Here is a 17,577-nt window from a genome sequence, read left to right as displayed (position 1 = left end):
TGAGCAAAGGGATCGACACGGGGTGAAATATGAATGCCAGTCCATCTACTGACGAATCATTTCACAATGGAAATTAATTATCGGTGTTATTTTTGGAGGAGCGACGTGGCAATAAATGATTACACAGAGAAACAGAGCGAGAGAGGGGGGGGGAGAACGACTGGAGGAGTGTGTGCATGTGAGTGTGTCAGTATGGGTGTTTGTGTGGTGAATCTGGTGATAGTCCATGCATTTACAACTAGTAAAGAAGAGGACGAGAGAGAGAGAGAGAGAGGGGGGGCAGAAGGAGAAGACAAACACCGTCTGTTCACCAGGAAGCAAAAAGCCACTGATTAGTATGGAGGACAGGGGCTGTACTGGGGAGGAGAGAGAGAGCGAGAGAGAGAGAGAGAGAGAGAGAGAGGAGGTCGTTCCAATCTAACGGCTCCTTATAGTCTATAGAGATGGTTTGGATGGAAGTGAGCAGTGCTCTCTCCTTTAGGATGGAGGGATAGAGAGAGAGATAGAAAGGAAAGAGGAGAACTGGTGTGGAATTGAGTTGGTCCTCATGTATAGTGTGTGTGTGTGTGTGTGTGTGTGTGTGTGTGTGTGTGTGTGTGTGTGTGTGTGTGTGTGTGTGTGTGTGTGTGTGTGTGTGTGTGTGAGTGAGTGAGTGAGTGTGTGTGTGTGTGTGTGTGTGAATGTGTGTGTGTGTGTGTGTGTGTGTGTGAGTGTGTGAGTGTGTGTGTGTGTGTGAGTGTGTGTGTGTGTGAGTGTGTGTGTGGGTGTGTGTGTGTGTGTGTGTGTGTGTGTGTGTGTGTGTGTGTGTGTGTGTGGAGTGAGTGTGTGTGTGTGTGTGTGTGTGTGAATGTGTGTGTGTGTGTGTGTGTGTGTGTGTTGGGTTAATATTAGCATCACCCCTACCTTCAAACCCTCCCTCTTCTGACAATCCACTATCAGTTCTCATTAAACATTATGATGAAACATCCCTCCCTCCCTCCCTCATCCCCTCTCCTCTCTTCCCTCACCCCTCCATCCAGTCAGTTACAGATGAGGGTTTCTATATTAAGGTGGCGGTGGCTGCAGAACCATCACTGTAATGATCTTTTGTCATGTAAGGTTCACTGTAGCAGTCTTCCTATTTCTGCTTCCTCTGTGGTTTCCTGCTAGAACACTGAGCTATTAAACAGATCGATTTTCTTAGTGCCATTCTGTCATAAACAGTAGAGGACTAAGGTCATATGTATGTGAGCTGGTTTTATCCCCAGCACAATGGGGTTTTGGGTCCATGACTGAGCACAGGAGATAATGCAGTGTGTGTATGTGTGTGTGTGTGTGTCAGTTTTGGAGTGTGTGTTTGTCAGTAAGATGTGTCTGTGTCTGTCTGCTATTTGTTGCCATGGTAAGTCATGCTGCGCTGTATAACTTTATGACGGGTTATTATATAATGTTATTTTCAATCACAGACACATTCCAGAAGCTCCCTGCTCTCCTACATTCCATGCACACTACCTTTGGCCATACCTGGTGCTCCCAGAATTATCCAGACGGAGAGGGCGAGCGTAGGAGAGAGGGAGAGAGGGAGCCATCAGCTGTGACTGGCACTGGGTAATTCAACAGTAGGGAACGCAACTACAACGCTTCCAAAATTCTACTTGGAGCAGGCGCCGTCTGTGGCCAGGGCATGATAGTAGCCAATCTTACAGGCTGCAAGAACACAGATAGTGAGAGAGACAAGGTACAAAGAGATACACACACAGTACACACCCCACGCACTGTGTTATGTTGCTTTCATTCAATCATATCTACTTAACATCTTTCTCTCTTTCTCGGCAATTCAACAAGCTGACTGCGGTTTCTATCTAATATGCCATTTTGCAGACGCTTTTATCCAAAGCGACTTACAGTCATGCGTGTATACATTTTTGTGTATGGGTGGTCCCGGGGATCGAACCCACTACCTTGGCATTACAAGCGCTGTGCTCTACCAGCTGAGCTACAGAGGACCAGCTGGTATCTTCTATTCATTTTCTCTAACTCTACCCATCTGTCTTAATTTTCCTCCTCTGAAACCCAGACATTTCACCAATGCCTTATGGCTGGCTATCATCAAACTAATAGAGAAGAGAGAAGTTACCACACAAGAGTTACACAAATATCACATAGCCGCCCCTCCTCCCTCTCTAGAATTAAACTATGCTTTATTGGCAGGGCTGCGAGGTGCAATGTAACCAAAGCCATGGGCATTCCAACACAATTAACAAACAAATGTCACCCCATTTGGCCCAGTGTCTCCTCTGAGCCAGGTTCTCAGCCCATAAGGCCTACACTACACTACACTACACTACACTACACTACACTACACTACACATGCCTCAAATTGTAACCTAGCTGACACTTTTCCGACTCTGGCGACGGCGCTATCCTTTCCTCTTGATTGACAGCTTGATTTGAAGGCTCAGCTTTCAAGGAGTTCCTCTCTACTGTACCTATTTCCATAATAGCTGGGAAGTCTAGAGGGTTGTATTCCACCCAAGGGTACTGGACCAGAAGAGTAGGACAAAAGAGGGATTATGTGAGAGGTGCGTTTCAGACAGCCAGGACACCGATTGGGCCAAATAGCCTGTCAATCACTGAGGCGGCCGAGTACTTGGCAGGACCAGGTAATGGCATTGAGCCCTGGGGCTGGAGGGCTGGTGGTTTAGGAGAGGGTGAGGTGTGTGTGTGTGCTACCTAAACTTTACCAAAACGTTACCACATCGTTACCAAGACGTTACCGCATCGTTACCTGAAACTATTTCCACCATGTCAACTGAGCATTAGGACAAAGAGAAGGAGGGATCCTTGTTCATCAACATTCTTTCGTTCTCCCTTTTGCCTCCATCTTACCCACTTTTCCTATCTCCCAACTCAGCACTCAGCCAACAATTACTGAGACAGAAAAAGAGAGGGAGGGAGAGTGGAGGGGTGGGGTGGGGTGGGGTGAGGTGAGGTGAGGTAAGGGAATTGGGATGGAGAGGATAGTGGGGGAGAGGGATATGGAGGCTAGGGAGGGGGGGCGGCTATCCACGCTGCACCAGTCTGTGGGATTACACAGCATCCAGTTATAATCATCAACCGCCATCAGAGGACCCTGAGCTAAGAGGGGGGAGAAATGTTTTCAATTACCCACACACGCACACACAACACACACACGCACATGCACGCATACACAACACACACACCAATTACCAGGGATAATAGCATTTTCCCTGTCTGACCTCCAGCAGGGCGAACTTAGTCTGTGTTCGTGACGCTGAGTGTGTTTTGTGCAAGACAAAGAAGAGAGAGAGAGAGAGAGAGAGAGAGAGAGAGAGAGAGAGAGAGAGAGAGAGAGAGAGAGAGAGAGAGAGAGATCGAGAATGAGAGCGAGAGAGAAAGACAAAGAGAGACAAAGAGAGAGCGAGAGAGAGAGAGAGAGAAAGGAAGAGAGGGGAGAGAGATGGGGGGGATGAATGCTTGAGTGACAGCTGTGATTATAAGGGCTAACGTGGTAGAAACCCAGATCACCACAGAAAAATAAAACACGGTCAGACAGACAGACAGGAGTCAAATGTCAAAGGTCACCCAACTTACAGACAGGTCACAGAGTCACGTACAAGGCCCCATCTTTGTGTTTTTAACATTCAGGATCAGGTTCCCCCATAACTTAGCTAAGACCCTATTAAATCAGACCCTGCCAGTAGCAGATAAATAGACTTCCTCCCATTGAGAAAGGCAGCATAGTTAAACTGATATGTAGCTGTGTTTCTTTTTGTTTCACAGATTCACACTGCAAACATTGTTTGGTTATGTACAGTCAGGGACGGCTTGTTCAATAGGGCGATATGGGCGACGCACTGCCAAACGGGAAAAGGAAGGGATTTTTTTTCTAATCAATTATAAAAAAAAAAATTAAAAAAAAAATTATAATTTTTTTTTATAAATTTATAAAAAATTATATCACGGCAACAGCAGTTATCAGTGTTCACGTCTGATCTGCCAGCCACTAAATGTCAAATCAGGCTAAAGTCGTGCTTCAAATGGCCCCGCCCGTTTTTGGGCGATTTCAGTCAGGTTGAAAATCGCCCAGAAGTCTCTCATAGCCTGTCATGTAAAATCTATTTTTTTCACATTTCAAAGCTTTCAACACATTCTCTATGGGTGTCTGTGTGCATGCACTTACGCGCTTTCGTCATACGTGACGTAACGTTGAACGTAACTAAGACAATGGCGGCTATCAGCGTCTATGTTGCGACCTGCAGTGTGGCGTTATTTTATGTTTTTAATTTGTAGACTTAGTTTACAAACATTCTGCAAACATTCTGCTTTGGACTGATCTTCGGTTTTGGACTGATCTTGTTGATCGTGTACATACCCGCTACGAACGGACTAAATAATGAAAACGCTGCTGGCAGAGAGGTGGAGCCGGCCACCTTCACCCTGGTCAGAGCGGACCGCGATCCTGGTAAGAGAGCGACTGTACCCCGACATTGAACTGCTTTCTGTGTCATTGAACCTTACTATTGTTGATAAAACAAGTTTACTGGAGAACGGAGAAAAAGTAGAGACTTTTGGACAAGGTGGATAATTGTATAATATAAGGCAGTTTATTCAGAGGTAAAGATATCTGCAATCGCGTTCACGGACCCGTTCGTCAAACTCTTAGGGAGCTATAAATCAAGCCCCATTACTTACCATATCAGATAAGAGAAATTGCTGCAGCTACATATATTTTACATCCTGGCCCTACATAGTTCACTATTTGCATCACTTACCAAAATATTACATGTGGTCATATATGCTTGGAAAGTGGAGATGCCATAGAACGTCAAAAAAGTAAACATTGCTGGAGACACATTGCGTTTGCTAGCGAAGAGATTTGTTGTGGCAAATGAACTTGGGCTGGGAATTGCCAGGAACCTCACGATAAGATATATGCATCAGCATTGCGAGTCTCATGATTCTATACGTATTGCGATTCGATACTGTGATTTTATTGCGCACCATATGTCTGTTGCAGAGGGATCAGAAAGCCATGAGAACGAGTTTTGATCAGTCATGGAAATAAAAGTGCTGAAAACAAATTGGCTCCCAATGTGAAAAGATTGAGAACAAGCTATGAAGGAACAATAATGGTGTTTTGGTGCAGGTACAGCCAACTAGCGCTAAAATATTGCGATATTGTCAATACAGTATATCGTAAAGTATCACTATGTAACTCGATTTCTTTCACCCCAATCCCTCAAATTTCGGTAAATAACTGAATTGTTTGCCCCACATTTAGCTAAGATGATTAGCTAGCCAGCTAAAATGTTTTATTTAGTTAGCAGTCGCATCTACAATAGTTTACTGTCAATAACATGTCTCCAAAAATGACGTGGTGTCTCCAATTGTGTTGACATTTTACAATTGCAATGCGCATCCATGAGTATCCACTTTCTGTAGCTCAGCTGGTAGAGCATGGTGCTTGTAACGCCAAGGTAGTGGGTTCGATCCCCGGGACCACCCATACACAAAAATGTATGCACGCATGACTGTAAGTCGCTTTGGATAAAAGCGTCTGCTAAATGGCATATTATTATTATTATTATTATTATTATCTGAAGAGAGCCCCGAAACATTGTGTGCAGACATTTTATGCAATAAATGAAGTAGGTTCAATCTAGTAGTTCTGATCTTCTGATTGGTCCTGATGAGTTGGGCGAGGTCCCCTCCAGGCTACTGTCACTGTTGCATTGGCTCTGAGTCGGGTTCTCTGTCTTCAAATGTTCAGCCTAAGAGAGGGGATTTTTGTGTGTGTGTGTGTGTGTGTGTGTGTTTAACAGTGATGATGTGTGTGTGTGTGTGTGTTTAACAGTGATGATGTGTGTGTGTGTGTGTGTTTGTGTGTGTGTGTGTCCTCAGAGCAAGAACTCGTGAGTTGGAAGAACTGAGAGGCCTATGGCGTGGGTGTTGTCCTTGGCCACCTGCTGACAAGGCTGACAAGATAGGACCCTTTTGTCCATTGTTATTGGATAGGAACATAACTTATAACCAGCTCCTGACCTAAATAGATCTTAGCACAACATTTTACTCAACATATCATATTCCATATTCACTATAACAAATATATTTACTACGACATTAGCAAGAACCGCCACATCCTCAGCCGGCTAATCCAGTGTGTGAAGTTTTGCGGAGTGTTTGAGTTAGCTTTGCGAGGCAAAGATGAAACTGAGGGCTCCACCAACCCTGGTAAGCCAACACTTTTGAGATCAGTCAATAAATGCTTCTGGTATTGACTTATATGCTGCCCCTGTCTTCATGTTGTTGCTGGACATATCTTTTTTTAAATGTGTGTAGGTCACCTAAATCATCAGAAAAATTGCCCCTCCTGAGAATTTTTTCAGGAGCCGCCACTGTGTACAGTGCATTAGGAAAAAAATCAGACACCTTGATTTTTTCCACATTTTGTTACGTTACAGGCTTATTCTTTTTTTTTTTAAATATATAATCTCATCACTCTACACACAATACCCCATAATGAGAAAGCGAAAACAGGTTTTTATATTTTTTTGCAAATGTACTAAAACAGAAATACCTTATTTACATAAGAATTCAGATCATTTGCTATGAGACTCGAAATCGAGCTCAGGTGCATCCTGTTTCCATTTATCATCCTTGAGATGTTTCTACAACTTGATTGGAGTCCACCTGTGGTAAATTCAATTGATTGGACAAGATTTGGAAAGGCACACACCTGTCTATATAAGGACCCACAGTTGACAGTGCATGTCTGAGCAAAAACCAAGCCATGAGGTCGAAGGAATTGTCCGTAGAGCTCCAAGACTGGATTGTGTCGAGGCACAGATCTGGGAAAGGGTACCAAAACATTTCTGCAGCATTGAAGATCCCCAAGAACACAGTGGCCTCCATTATTCTTAAATGGAAGAAGTTTGGAACCACCAAGACTCTGAAACTGAGCAATCGGGGGAGAAGCGCCTTGGTCAGGGAGGTGACCAAGAACCTGATGGTCACTCTGGCAGAGCTCCAGACTTCCTCTGTGGAGATGGGAGAATCTTCCAGAAGGACAACCATCTCAGCAGCACTCCACCAATCACGCCTTTATGGTAGAGTAAAAGGCACATGACAGCCAAAAGACCCCTAAAGGGCTCTCAGACCATGAGAAACAAGATTATCTGATGAAACCAAGATTGAACTATTTGGCCTGAATGCCAAGAGTCACGTTTGGAGGAAACCTGGCACCATCCCTACGGTGAAGCATGATGGAGGCAGCATCATGCTGTGAGGATGTTTTTCAGCGGCAGGGACTGGGAGACTAGTCAGGATCCAGAGAAAGATTAGCGGAGCAAAGTACAGAGAGATCCTTGATGAAAACCTGCTCCAGAGCGCTCAGGACCACAGACTGGGGTGAAGGTTCACCTTCCAACAGGACAACGATGCTAAGCACACAGCCAAGACAACGCAGGAGTGGCTTCGGGACAAGTCTCTGAATGTCCTTGAGTGGCCCAGCCAGAACCCGGACTTGAACCCGATCGAACATCTCTGGAGAGACCTGAAAATAGCTGTGCAGCGACGCTCCCGATCCAATCTGACAGAGCTTGAGAGGATCTGAAGAGAAGAATGGGAGAAACTCCCCAAATACTGGTGTGCCAAGCTTGTAGCGTTATACCCAAGAAGACTTGAGGCTGTAACCGCTGCCAAAGTTGCTTCAACAAAGTGCTGAGTAAAGGGTCTGAATACTGAAAGTACGGGTGGCTACTTTGAAGAATCTCATATATAAAATATATTTTGATTTGTTTAACACTTTTTTGGTTCCTACATGACTCCATATGTGTTATTTCATAGTTTTGATGTCTTCACTATTATTCTACAATGTAGAAAATAGTAAAAATAAAGCAAAACCCTTGAATGAGTAGGTGTGTCCAAACTTTTGACTGGTACTGTATGTAAATGTTATATTTCAGTTTTTTTATTTTTAATACATTTACAAACATTTCTAAAAACCTGTTTTTGCTTTGTCATTATGGGGTATTGTGTGTAGATTGATTAGGGAACATTTTTAGAATAAGGCTGTAACGTAACAAAATGACTACAGCTCAGCGTTCAACACCATAGTGCCCTCAAAGCTCATCACTAAGCTAAGGACCCTGGGAGTAAACACCTCCCTCTGCAACTGGATCCTGGACTTCCTGACGCGCCACCCCCAGGTGGTAAGGGTAGGTAACAACACATCTGCCACGCTGATCCTCAACACGGAGGCCCCTCAGGGGTGCGTGCTCAGTCCCCTCCTGTACTCCCTGTTCACCCATGACTGCATGGCCAGGCACGACTCCAACACCATCATTAAGTTTGCAGACGACACAACAGTGGTAGGCCTGATCGCCGACAATGATGAGACAGCCTATAGGGAGGAGGTCAGAGATCTGGCCGTGTGGTGACAGGATAACAACCTCTCCCTCAACGTGATCAAGACAAAGGAGATGATTGTGGACTACAGAAAAAAAAAGAGGACTGAGCATGCCCCCATTCTCATCGACAGGGCTGTAGTGGAACAGGTTGAGAGCTTCAAGTTCCTTGGTGTCCACATCACCAACAAACTATCATGGTCTAAACACACCAACACAGTCCTGAAGAGGGCACGACAAAGCCTATTCCCCCTCAGGAGACTGAAAAGATTTTGCATGGGTCCTCAGATCCTCAAAGAGTTCTACAGCTGCACCATCGAGAGCATCCTGACTGGTTGCATCACCGCCTGGTATGGCAACTACTCGGCCTCCGACCGCAAGGCACTACACCCCACCCCCTCTTTTACACTGCTGCTACTCTCTGTTTATTATCTATGCATAGTCACTTTAAATCTACCCACATGTGCAGTTGAAGTCGGAAGTTTACATACACTTAGGTTGGAGTCATTAAAACTCGTTTTTCAACCACTCCACAAATTTCTTTTTAACAAACTATAGTTTTAGCAAGTCGGTTAGGACATCTACTTTGTGCATGACACAAGTAATTTTTAAAACAATTGTTGACAGACAGATTATTTCACTTATAATTCACTGTATCACAATTCCAGTGGGTCAGAAGTTGACTGTGCCTTTAAACAGCTTGGAAAATTCCAGAAAATGATGTAATGTCTTTAGAAGCTTCTGATAGGCTAATTGAGTCAATTGGAGATGTACCTGTGGATGTATTTCAAGGTCTACCTTCAAACTCAGTGCCTCTTTGCTTGACATCATGGGAAAATCAAAATAAATCAGCCAAATCAGAAATAAAATTGTAGACCTCCACAAGTCTGGTTCATCCTTGGGAGCAATTTCCAAACACCTGAAGGTATCACGTTCATCTGTACAAACAATAGTACGCAAGTATGAACACCATGGGACCACACAGCCGTCATACCGCTCAGGAAGGAGACGCGTTCTGTCTCCTAGAGATTAACGTACTTTGGTGCGAAAAGTGCAAATCAATCCCAAAACAACAGCAAAGGACCTTGTGAAGATGCTGGAGGAAACAGGTACAAAAGTATCTTTATCCACAGTAAAACGAGTCCTATATCGACATAAGCTTAAAGGCCGCTCAGCAAGGAAGAAGTCACTGCTGCAAAACCGCCATAAAAAAGCCGGACTACGGTTTGCAACTGCACATGGGGACAAAGATCGTACTTTTTGGAGTAATGTTCTCTGGTCTGATGAAACAAAAATATAACTGTTTGGCCATAATGACCATCGTTATGTTTGGAGGAAAAAGGGGGTCGCTTGCAAGCCGAAGAACACCATCCCAACCGTGAAGCACGGGAGTGGCAGCATCATGCTGTGGGGGTGTTTTCCTGCAGGAGGGACTGGTGCACTTCACAAAATAGATGGCATCATGAGGAAGGAAAATTATGTGGATATATTGAAGCAACATCTCAAGACATCAGTTAGGAAGTTAAAGCTTGGTCGCAAATGGGTCTTCCAAATGGACAATGACTCCAAGCATACTTCCAAAGTTGTGGCTTAATGGCTTAAGGACAACAAAGTCAAGGTATTGGAGTGGCCATCATAAAGCCCTGACCTCAATCCTATAGAAAATATGTGGGCAGAACTGAAAAGGCGTGTGCGAGCAAGGAGGCCTACAAACCTGACTCAGTTACACCAGCTCTGTCAGGAGGAATGGGCCAAAATTCACCCAACTTATTGTGGGAAGCTTGTGGAAGGCTACCCGAAATGTTTGACCCAAGTTAAACAATTTAAAGGCAATGCTACCAAATACTAATTGAGTGTATGTAAACTTCTGACCCACTGGGAATGTGATGAAAGAAATAAAAGCTTAAATAAATCATTCTCTCTACTATTATTCTGACATTTCACATTCTTAAAATAAAGTGGTGATCCTAACTGACCTAAGACAGGGAATTCTTACTAGGATTAAATGTCAGGAATTGTGAAAAACTGAGTTTAAATGTATTTGGCTAAGGTGTATGTAAAGGTTTAAGGTCTACACCTGTTGTATTCGGTGCATGTGGCAAATAAAATTTGATTTGAAAAAGTCAAGGGGTCTGAATACTTTCCGAATGCACTGTATGTACCCAAGGTGATCGTATAGTATAACTAGGTGTGTGATGTGATTCACAAGAGAGATTATAGGGGAGAAAGATGGAAAGAGAGGGGGCAATGGTCATGGAGGAAGATGATCAAAATGTAAAATGTGTTTGTTATCACTGTAGGCGTGTGACTAATGCATACATTATTTGGTGTTTTTCGTTGTACGCTGAGGATATTTTTGTAGAATTCTGCATGCAGAGTCTCAATTTGGTGTTTGTCCCATTTTGTGAATTCTTGGTTGGTGAGCGGACCCCAGACCTCACAACCATAAAGGGCAATGGGTTCTATAACTGATTCAACTATTTTTAGCCAGATCCTAATTGGTATGTCGAATTTTATGTTCCTTTTGATGGCATAGAAGGCCCTTCTTGCCTTGTCTCTCAGATCGTTCACAGCTTTGTGGAAGTTACCTGTGGCGCTGATGTTTAGGCCGAGGTATGAATAGTTTTTTGTGTGCTCTAGGGCAACGGTGTCTAGATGGAATTTGTATTTGTGGTCCTGGCAACTGGACCTTTTTTGGAACACCATTATTTTTGTCTTACTGACATTTACTGTCAGGGCCCAGGTCTGACAAAATCTGTGCAGAAGATCTAGGTGCAGCTGTAGGCCCTCCTTGGTTGGTGACAGAAGCACCAGATCATCAGCAAACAGTAGACATTTGACTTCAGATTCTAATAGGGTGAGGCCGGGTGCTGCAGACTGTTCTAGTGCCCTCGCCAATTCGTTGATATATATATATATATATATATATATATATATATATATATATATATATATATATATATATATATATGTTGAAGAGGTTGGGGCTTAAACTGCATCCCTGGCTCACCCCACGGCCCTGTGGAAAGAAATGTGTGTTTTTTTATCCGCATACTTGTTGTTTGTGTACATGGATTTCATAATGTCGTATGTTTTTGCCCCAACACCACTTTCCATCAATTTGTATAGCAGACCCTCATGCCAAATTGAATCAAACCCTTTTTTGAAATCAATAAAGCATGAGAAGACTTTGCCTTTGTTTTGGTTTGTTTGTCAATTAGGGTGTGCAGGGTGAATACGTGGTCTGTCTTACGGTAATTTGGGAAAAAGCCTATTTGACATTTGCTCAGTACATTGTTTTCACTGAGGAAATTAACTAGTCTGCTGTTAATGATAATGCAGAGGATTTTCCCAAGGTTGCTGTTGACGCATATCCCACGGTAATTATTGTGGTCAAATTTGTCTCCACTTTTGTGGATTGGAGTGATCAGTCCTTGTTCCAAATATCGGGGAAGATGCCAGAGCTAATGATGATGTTAAATAGTTTAAGGATAGCCAATTGGAATTTGTTGTCTGTATATTTTATCATTTCATTGAGGATTGTTCTTTGTTATAGGGCCAAAAAGATTGGAGAAGTGGTTTACCCATTCATCTCCGTTTTGGATAGATAGCTCTCCGTGTTGTTGTTTGATTAGTGTTTTCCAATTTTCCCAGAAGTGGTTAGAGTCTATGGATTCTTCAATTACATTGAGCTGATTTCTGACATGCTGTTCCTTCTTTTTCCGTAGTGTATTTCTGTATTGTTTTAGTGATTCACCATAGTGAAGGCGTAGGCTCAGATTTTCTGGTTCTCTATGTTTTTGGTTGGATAGATTTCTGAATTTCTTTCTTAGGTTTTTGCATTCTTCATCAAACCATTTGTCATTTGCCGGTTTTCTGTTAGAGATTTTTAGATTTGATAGGGAAGCTGAGAGGTCAAATATACTGTTTAGGTTTTCTACTGCCAAGTTTACACCTTCACTATTACAGTGGAACGTTTTGTCCAGGAAGTTGTTTAAAAGGAATTTGTTGTTACCTAATTGTTTTTTGGTAGGTTTCAACACTACTTTCCTTCCATCTATAGCATTTCTTAATATTATTCAGTTCCTTTGGCTTTGATGCCTCATGATTGAGTATTGCTCTGTTCAAGTAGACTGTGATTTTGCTGTGGTCTGATAGGGGTGTCAGCGGGCTGACTGTGAACGCTCTGAGACTCTGGGTTGAGGTCAGTGATAAAGTAGTCTACAGTACTACTGCCAAAAGATGAGCTATAGGTGTACCTACCATAGGAGTCCCCTCGAAGACTACCATTGACTATGTACATACCCAGCGTGCGACAGAGCTGCAGGAGTTGTGACCCGTTTTTGTTGGTTATGTTGTCGTAGTTGTGCCTAGGGCGGCATATGGGGGAGGGAATGCTGTCACCTCCAGGTAGGTGTTTGTCCCCCTGTGTGCTGATGGTGTCAGATTATTGTACAGTTCTGGCATTTAGGTCACCACAGACTAGTACATGTCCCTGGGTCTAGAAATGATTGATTTCTCCCTCCAGGATGGAGAAGCTGTCTTCATTAAAGTATGGTGATTCTAGTGGGGTTATATAGGTAGCACACAGGAGGACATTTTTCTCTGTTGAGATCATTTCCTTTTGAATTTGTAGCCAAATGTAAAATGTTCCTGTTTTCATTAATTTAATAGAGTGAGTTAGGTCTGCTCTATACCAAATTAGCATACCCCCTGAGTCCCTTCCCTGTTTCACACCTGGTAGATGGGATTCTATAGATTGAAGCCTCTCTCTCTCTCTCTCTCTCTCTCTCTCTCTCTCTCTCTCTCTCTCTCTCTCTCTCTCTCTCTCTCTCTCTCTCTCTCTCTCTCTCTCTCTCTCTCTCTCTCTCTCTCTCTCTCTCTCTCTCTCTCTCTCTCTCTCTGATGGAAGAGTGAATCTTGGATGCAGTGTTTTATTTCCTAATTAGTTCTATGTCACATTGACTGATCACTAAGTACCACCTGGAATCAGAATGCAACACCAGCGGTGTGTGCAAACCACTATGCATGTGAGCTGCGTGTGTGTGTGCATGCTTATGTGTGTGTGTGTGTGTGTGTGTGTACACTTACTGGTGCAGGGCATGGATGCAGGGTCAGTCTCAGAGCGGAAGTAGCCCTTGTCGCAGGCACAGGACGTGGATCCCTCTCTAACAGAGTAGCTGTGGAGAGGACACTTGGAGCAGGCACCGTCTGTGGCCAGGGCACGGTAGTAGCCAATCTTACAGGCTGCAAGAACACAGATAGTGAGAGAGACAAGGTCAGTCGGCAAGGTACAAAGAGATACACACACACACTCACAAATAGTACACACCCCACGCACTGTGGAATGTTGCTTTCATTCGATCATATCTACTTAACATCTTTCTCTCCCTCTCTCTCTCTTGTTGGGCGATTCAACAAGCTGACTGCAGTTTCTATCTTCTATTCATTTTCTCTAACTCTACCCATCTGTCATCATTTTCCTCCTCTGAAACCCAGACATTTCACCAATGCCTTATGGCTGGCTATCATCAAACTAATAGAGAAGAGAGAAGTTACCACACAAGAGTTACACAAATATCACATAACCGCCCCTCCTCCCTCTCTAGAATTAAACTATGCTTTATTGGCAGGGCTGCGAGGTGCAATGTAACCAAAGCCATGGGCATTCCAACAAAATTGGAAAACAGAAAGGAAAACACTGCACACTGCTGCCCATGCTCCCAGGTGATACTTATTTATAACAACGTTTACACCCTTAGGTCTTCATCAGGCATCCTCATCATGCATCCTGATGAAGACCTAAGGGTGTAAATGTTGTTATAAATAAATATCACCTGGGAGCATGAGCAGCTGTGTGCAGTGTTTTCCTTTCTGTTTTCCATGAGTTCACCTACAACTCCAGCACCTGGGAAAATACCTGGATGTGCCTAGGTTCCTCAGATTTTGTACATTCCAACACAATTAACAAACAAATGTCACCCCATTTGGCCCAGTGTCTCCTCTGAGCCAGGTTCTCAGCCCATAAGGCCTACACTACACTACACTACACTACACATGCCTCAAATTGTAACCTAGCTGACACTTTTCTGACTCTGGCGACGGCGCTACCCTTTTCTCTTGATTGACAGCTTGATTTGAAGGCTCGGCTTTCAAGGAGTTCCTCTCTACTGTACCCGTTTCCATAATAGCTGGGAAGTCTAGAGGGTTGTATTCCACCCAAGAGCACTGGACCAGAAGAGTAGGACAAAAAAGGGATTCTGTGAGAGGTGAGGTTCAGACAGCCAGGACATCGATTGGGCCAAATAGCCTGTCAATCACTGAGGCGGCCGGGTACTTTGCAGGACCAGCGAATGGCATTGAGCCCTGGGGCTGGAGGGCTGGTGGTTTAGGAGAGTGGGAGGCGTGTGTGTTTCTGTGTGTGTGTGGTTGTGTGGGTGGAGAGGGATCGTTTTCCCTGTAGAATAAAAGTGTGTAATCATCTGAGTGTTTTATACTAGGCTGGGTTTGTCTATCAGTCCCACAAAGTCCCAAAAATGCATTCAAAGGCATGAAATTGTAAATCCACATTCATAAATTAATGAAGAAAATTCGACACGCAAAACACGTACACTTTGAGTAGTGTTCAAAACAAAGTTCCACATGCATCTACCACACTAACCCAAACTCATGCCTTTTCACTCACACCACACAATCACACAAGAGGAATTCCACCGTAAAGATAATACACATTCCAAACCATCCAAAGAAAACACACACACACACACACACACACACAAACACACAAGGATGTTCACAAACTCCAAAAAGTGAGAGAAATTCTTTACTCTGAGGCACAACAATGAAACTGGGCTCCTTTCCCTGTCTTTCTCTCCCTCCCCCGTTAGCGTTAGCTAGCCACAGGATTAGCGTAGCCTCTGGTAGCCCCCAGCCCAGCCCAGCCTAGCCCAGCTCAGCCCGGCTTGCTGCTACCTGCTGAGTCTTTATCTCCTCATCCCCTCTCAGTCAATCAGCCCCAATCATTGCCGCTTCACCAGTTAACGCTCAGCGCTAAGGTCCTCTTTGATTCAAGCCGGCAGGGGTTAGAGGAGAGGAGAGCCTATAGTCTTCTTCTCACAGTGGAAGACAGAGGAGAGGATTAAAACGGAAGGTGCTTTGTGTTATCTCTCTATCTGTTAAGGATCTTTGACAATCTTTAACACCCAAATGTGTCACAGAGGCACGACAGAGACTGGTATTGTGTTGAGGGGTTGTGACCGTTTTGAGGGTTTTAAGAGAAACGTCAGGTTTAGGAGGGGTTTTTGTCAATGTGCTATGACCAGGAAGCTGACCAGGGGAGGCAGGGGGGAGATCCAGCTGGTTTAGACTGATCACCCCTCACTGAAAGCTGGGGGGAGAGTTAATTGAGGTCCATGCTTCTAGGTCTTTGAGCCATGGCCTCTGTGTAATTAGAAAGAGAGGTTGAGAGTGTTGTGAGGAGAGGTCCAGCTCACACTGTGCACCGCTGATTCTTTTATTACTCTGTGATTATCAATCTGTCCTGAGGTGACCTCCACTACCAAATAGCCCCCGCCTTATTCTTCAGCAGAATTATTTGCAAACCCTCAAAATCCCCCTTCCACATAGAGATGGGTTGGCATCTTCATTTGTGGTCTGAATTTTGCATCTTGGAAATAGTTTGAAAGGGGATGTCAACATAGTGTTTATAATAGCGCCTTGCCCTGCAGAAAAGGAAAAGGCACTGGGAAGAGAAATCCTAGTTAAGCCAGGGAATTGCTTCCCATTAGGAGTGTGTGTGTATGTGTGTGTGTGTGTGTGTGTGTGTGTGTATGTGTGTGTGTGTGTGTGTGTGTGTGTGTGTGTGTGTGTGTGTGTGTGTGTGTGTGTGTGTGTGTGTGTGTGTGTGTGTGTGTGTGTGTGCGCGCGTGCGTGCGTGTGTGTGTGCATGAGACAGACCACAATGCTGGGTGGTCTGGAAGACTGGGGCTTTACTAAGGAATCTCCCTTAAGACTGCATGGATTTATCACCGCCCAGACCGGCCTTGACCAACACGCACACACATAGAGAAATTCATATTTTTATCAAATCTAGCTAAGGAGCCCTCATTATATCGTCTGATTCTCCTTTAGCATTCACAAATCCTTCCCTCTGTAATAGGCTTTCTCTCTATATCTAAATCTCCTTTTTCTTTTCCTCATGTCTCTTTCCCTCCCTCCCTCCCTCCCTCCCTCCCTCCCTCCCTCCCTCCCTCCCTCCCTCCCTCTTTCCTCCAACTCCTTCTCTCTCTCCCCATGCCTCCTTTCAGAGCGGTAGGGTTTTGTCAGGTGCCAGATCCTGGTGCTAGGAGATGAAAGGCAGACAAAGGGACTGGTGACTTACTGTTCTATTCTGGAATGGCTCAAAATGGAATCCCTTATAGACTGGGACATCGCATTCTTCCCTTCATCCCTCTCGCTTCTTTCACTCATTCAACCCTCCTCTATTGCTTTAGTCTTTTCTTTGTCACCCCCTCTCTCCTCTCTCTGTGTTGTCTGTAAGCTGAAGCACATTTGGGGGTGTGGGATAAGGAGAGGGGGTTTGTAGGAGTTAATGAGTCGTTTTGTCGGGGTGGTGGGGGTTCTACTCACCGCGTGAGATGACGGGAAAGGGGAAAACTTCTGTTCAAAATAAAACTGTCGACGCAACCATCTGCAAAAACCACACAAAAGCTGGAGATACAATGACAACTAAGTACCTACACACCCACCGACTAAAAACTCAATGTTCTCCACACAATGACAACTACCTACACATTAGTCTTCGAATAGCCCACAACATCCTCCACAGCAGCCAACTGAAATACACCAACACACACATCCAGTTACTAAAATTTCACCAAGTGACCCGCACGCAAACCATGGCAGATACCGACTCACAAGGCCACACAACAAAGCTTCCTATACACTCAAGACATAAAGCATGAGAGAAAGAACGAAAGAACCCCATGAATAGCCGGCCAAAACCCAAGAATGCAACACGCAACACACACATAAACTGGGCTTGGCCAGACAGAACAATTGCTTCCTTCAAACCGAAAAAGAATAAAGTTCAAACTACATCGTTTCCCCCTTTCATCAAAACGCTTTGTTTTCTTTTGTTGTTGAAATTCAGCGGCTCTTGTCTCAGTCA

The 17,577-nt window shown here is 44.2% G+C and overlaps 1 protein-coding gene across 2 annotated transcripts in view; it reads right to left on the bottom strand.

The window, feature by feature from the left end:
* LOC121566891 (ephrin type-A receptor 4) overlaps positions 1-17,577 on the bottom strand; it is a 64,974-nt gene that overhangs the window by 24,955 nt on the left and 22,442 nt on the right. For both annotated transcript variants that reach the window (XM_041876796.2, XM_041876798.2), the window contains one exon: positions 13,500-13,655. In XM_041876796.2, coding sequence (XP_041732730.2) covers positions 13,500-13,655 — 156 coding nt within the window. The remainder of the gene's footprint in view (positions 1-13,499; positions 13,656-17,577) is intronic.

Source organism: Coregonus clupeaformis, chromosome 5, assembly GCF_020615455.1.
Source record: "Coregonus clupeaformis isolate EN_2021a chromosome 5, ASM2061545v1, whole genome shotgun sequence".
In the NCBI taxonomy this organism is placed as follows: domain Eukaryota; kingdom Metazoa; phylum Chordata; class Actinopteri; order Salmoniformes; family Salmonidae; genus Coregonus; species Coregonus clupeaformis.
The sequence above is the reverse complement of the archived record's forward strand: the minus strand, read 5'-3'. Positions and strand labels throughout refer to the sequence as shown.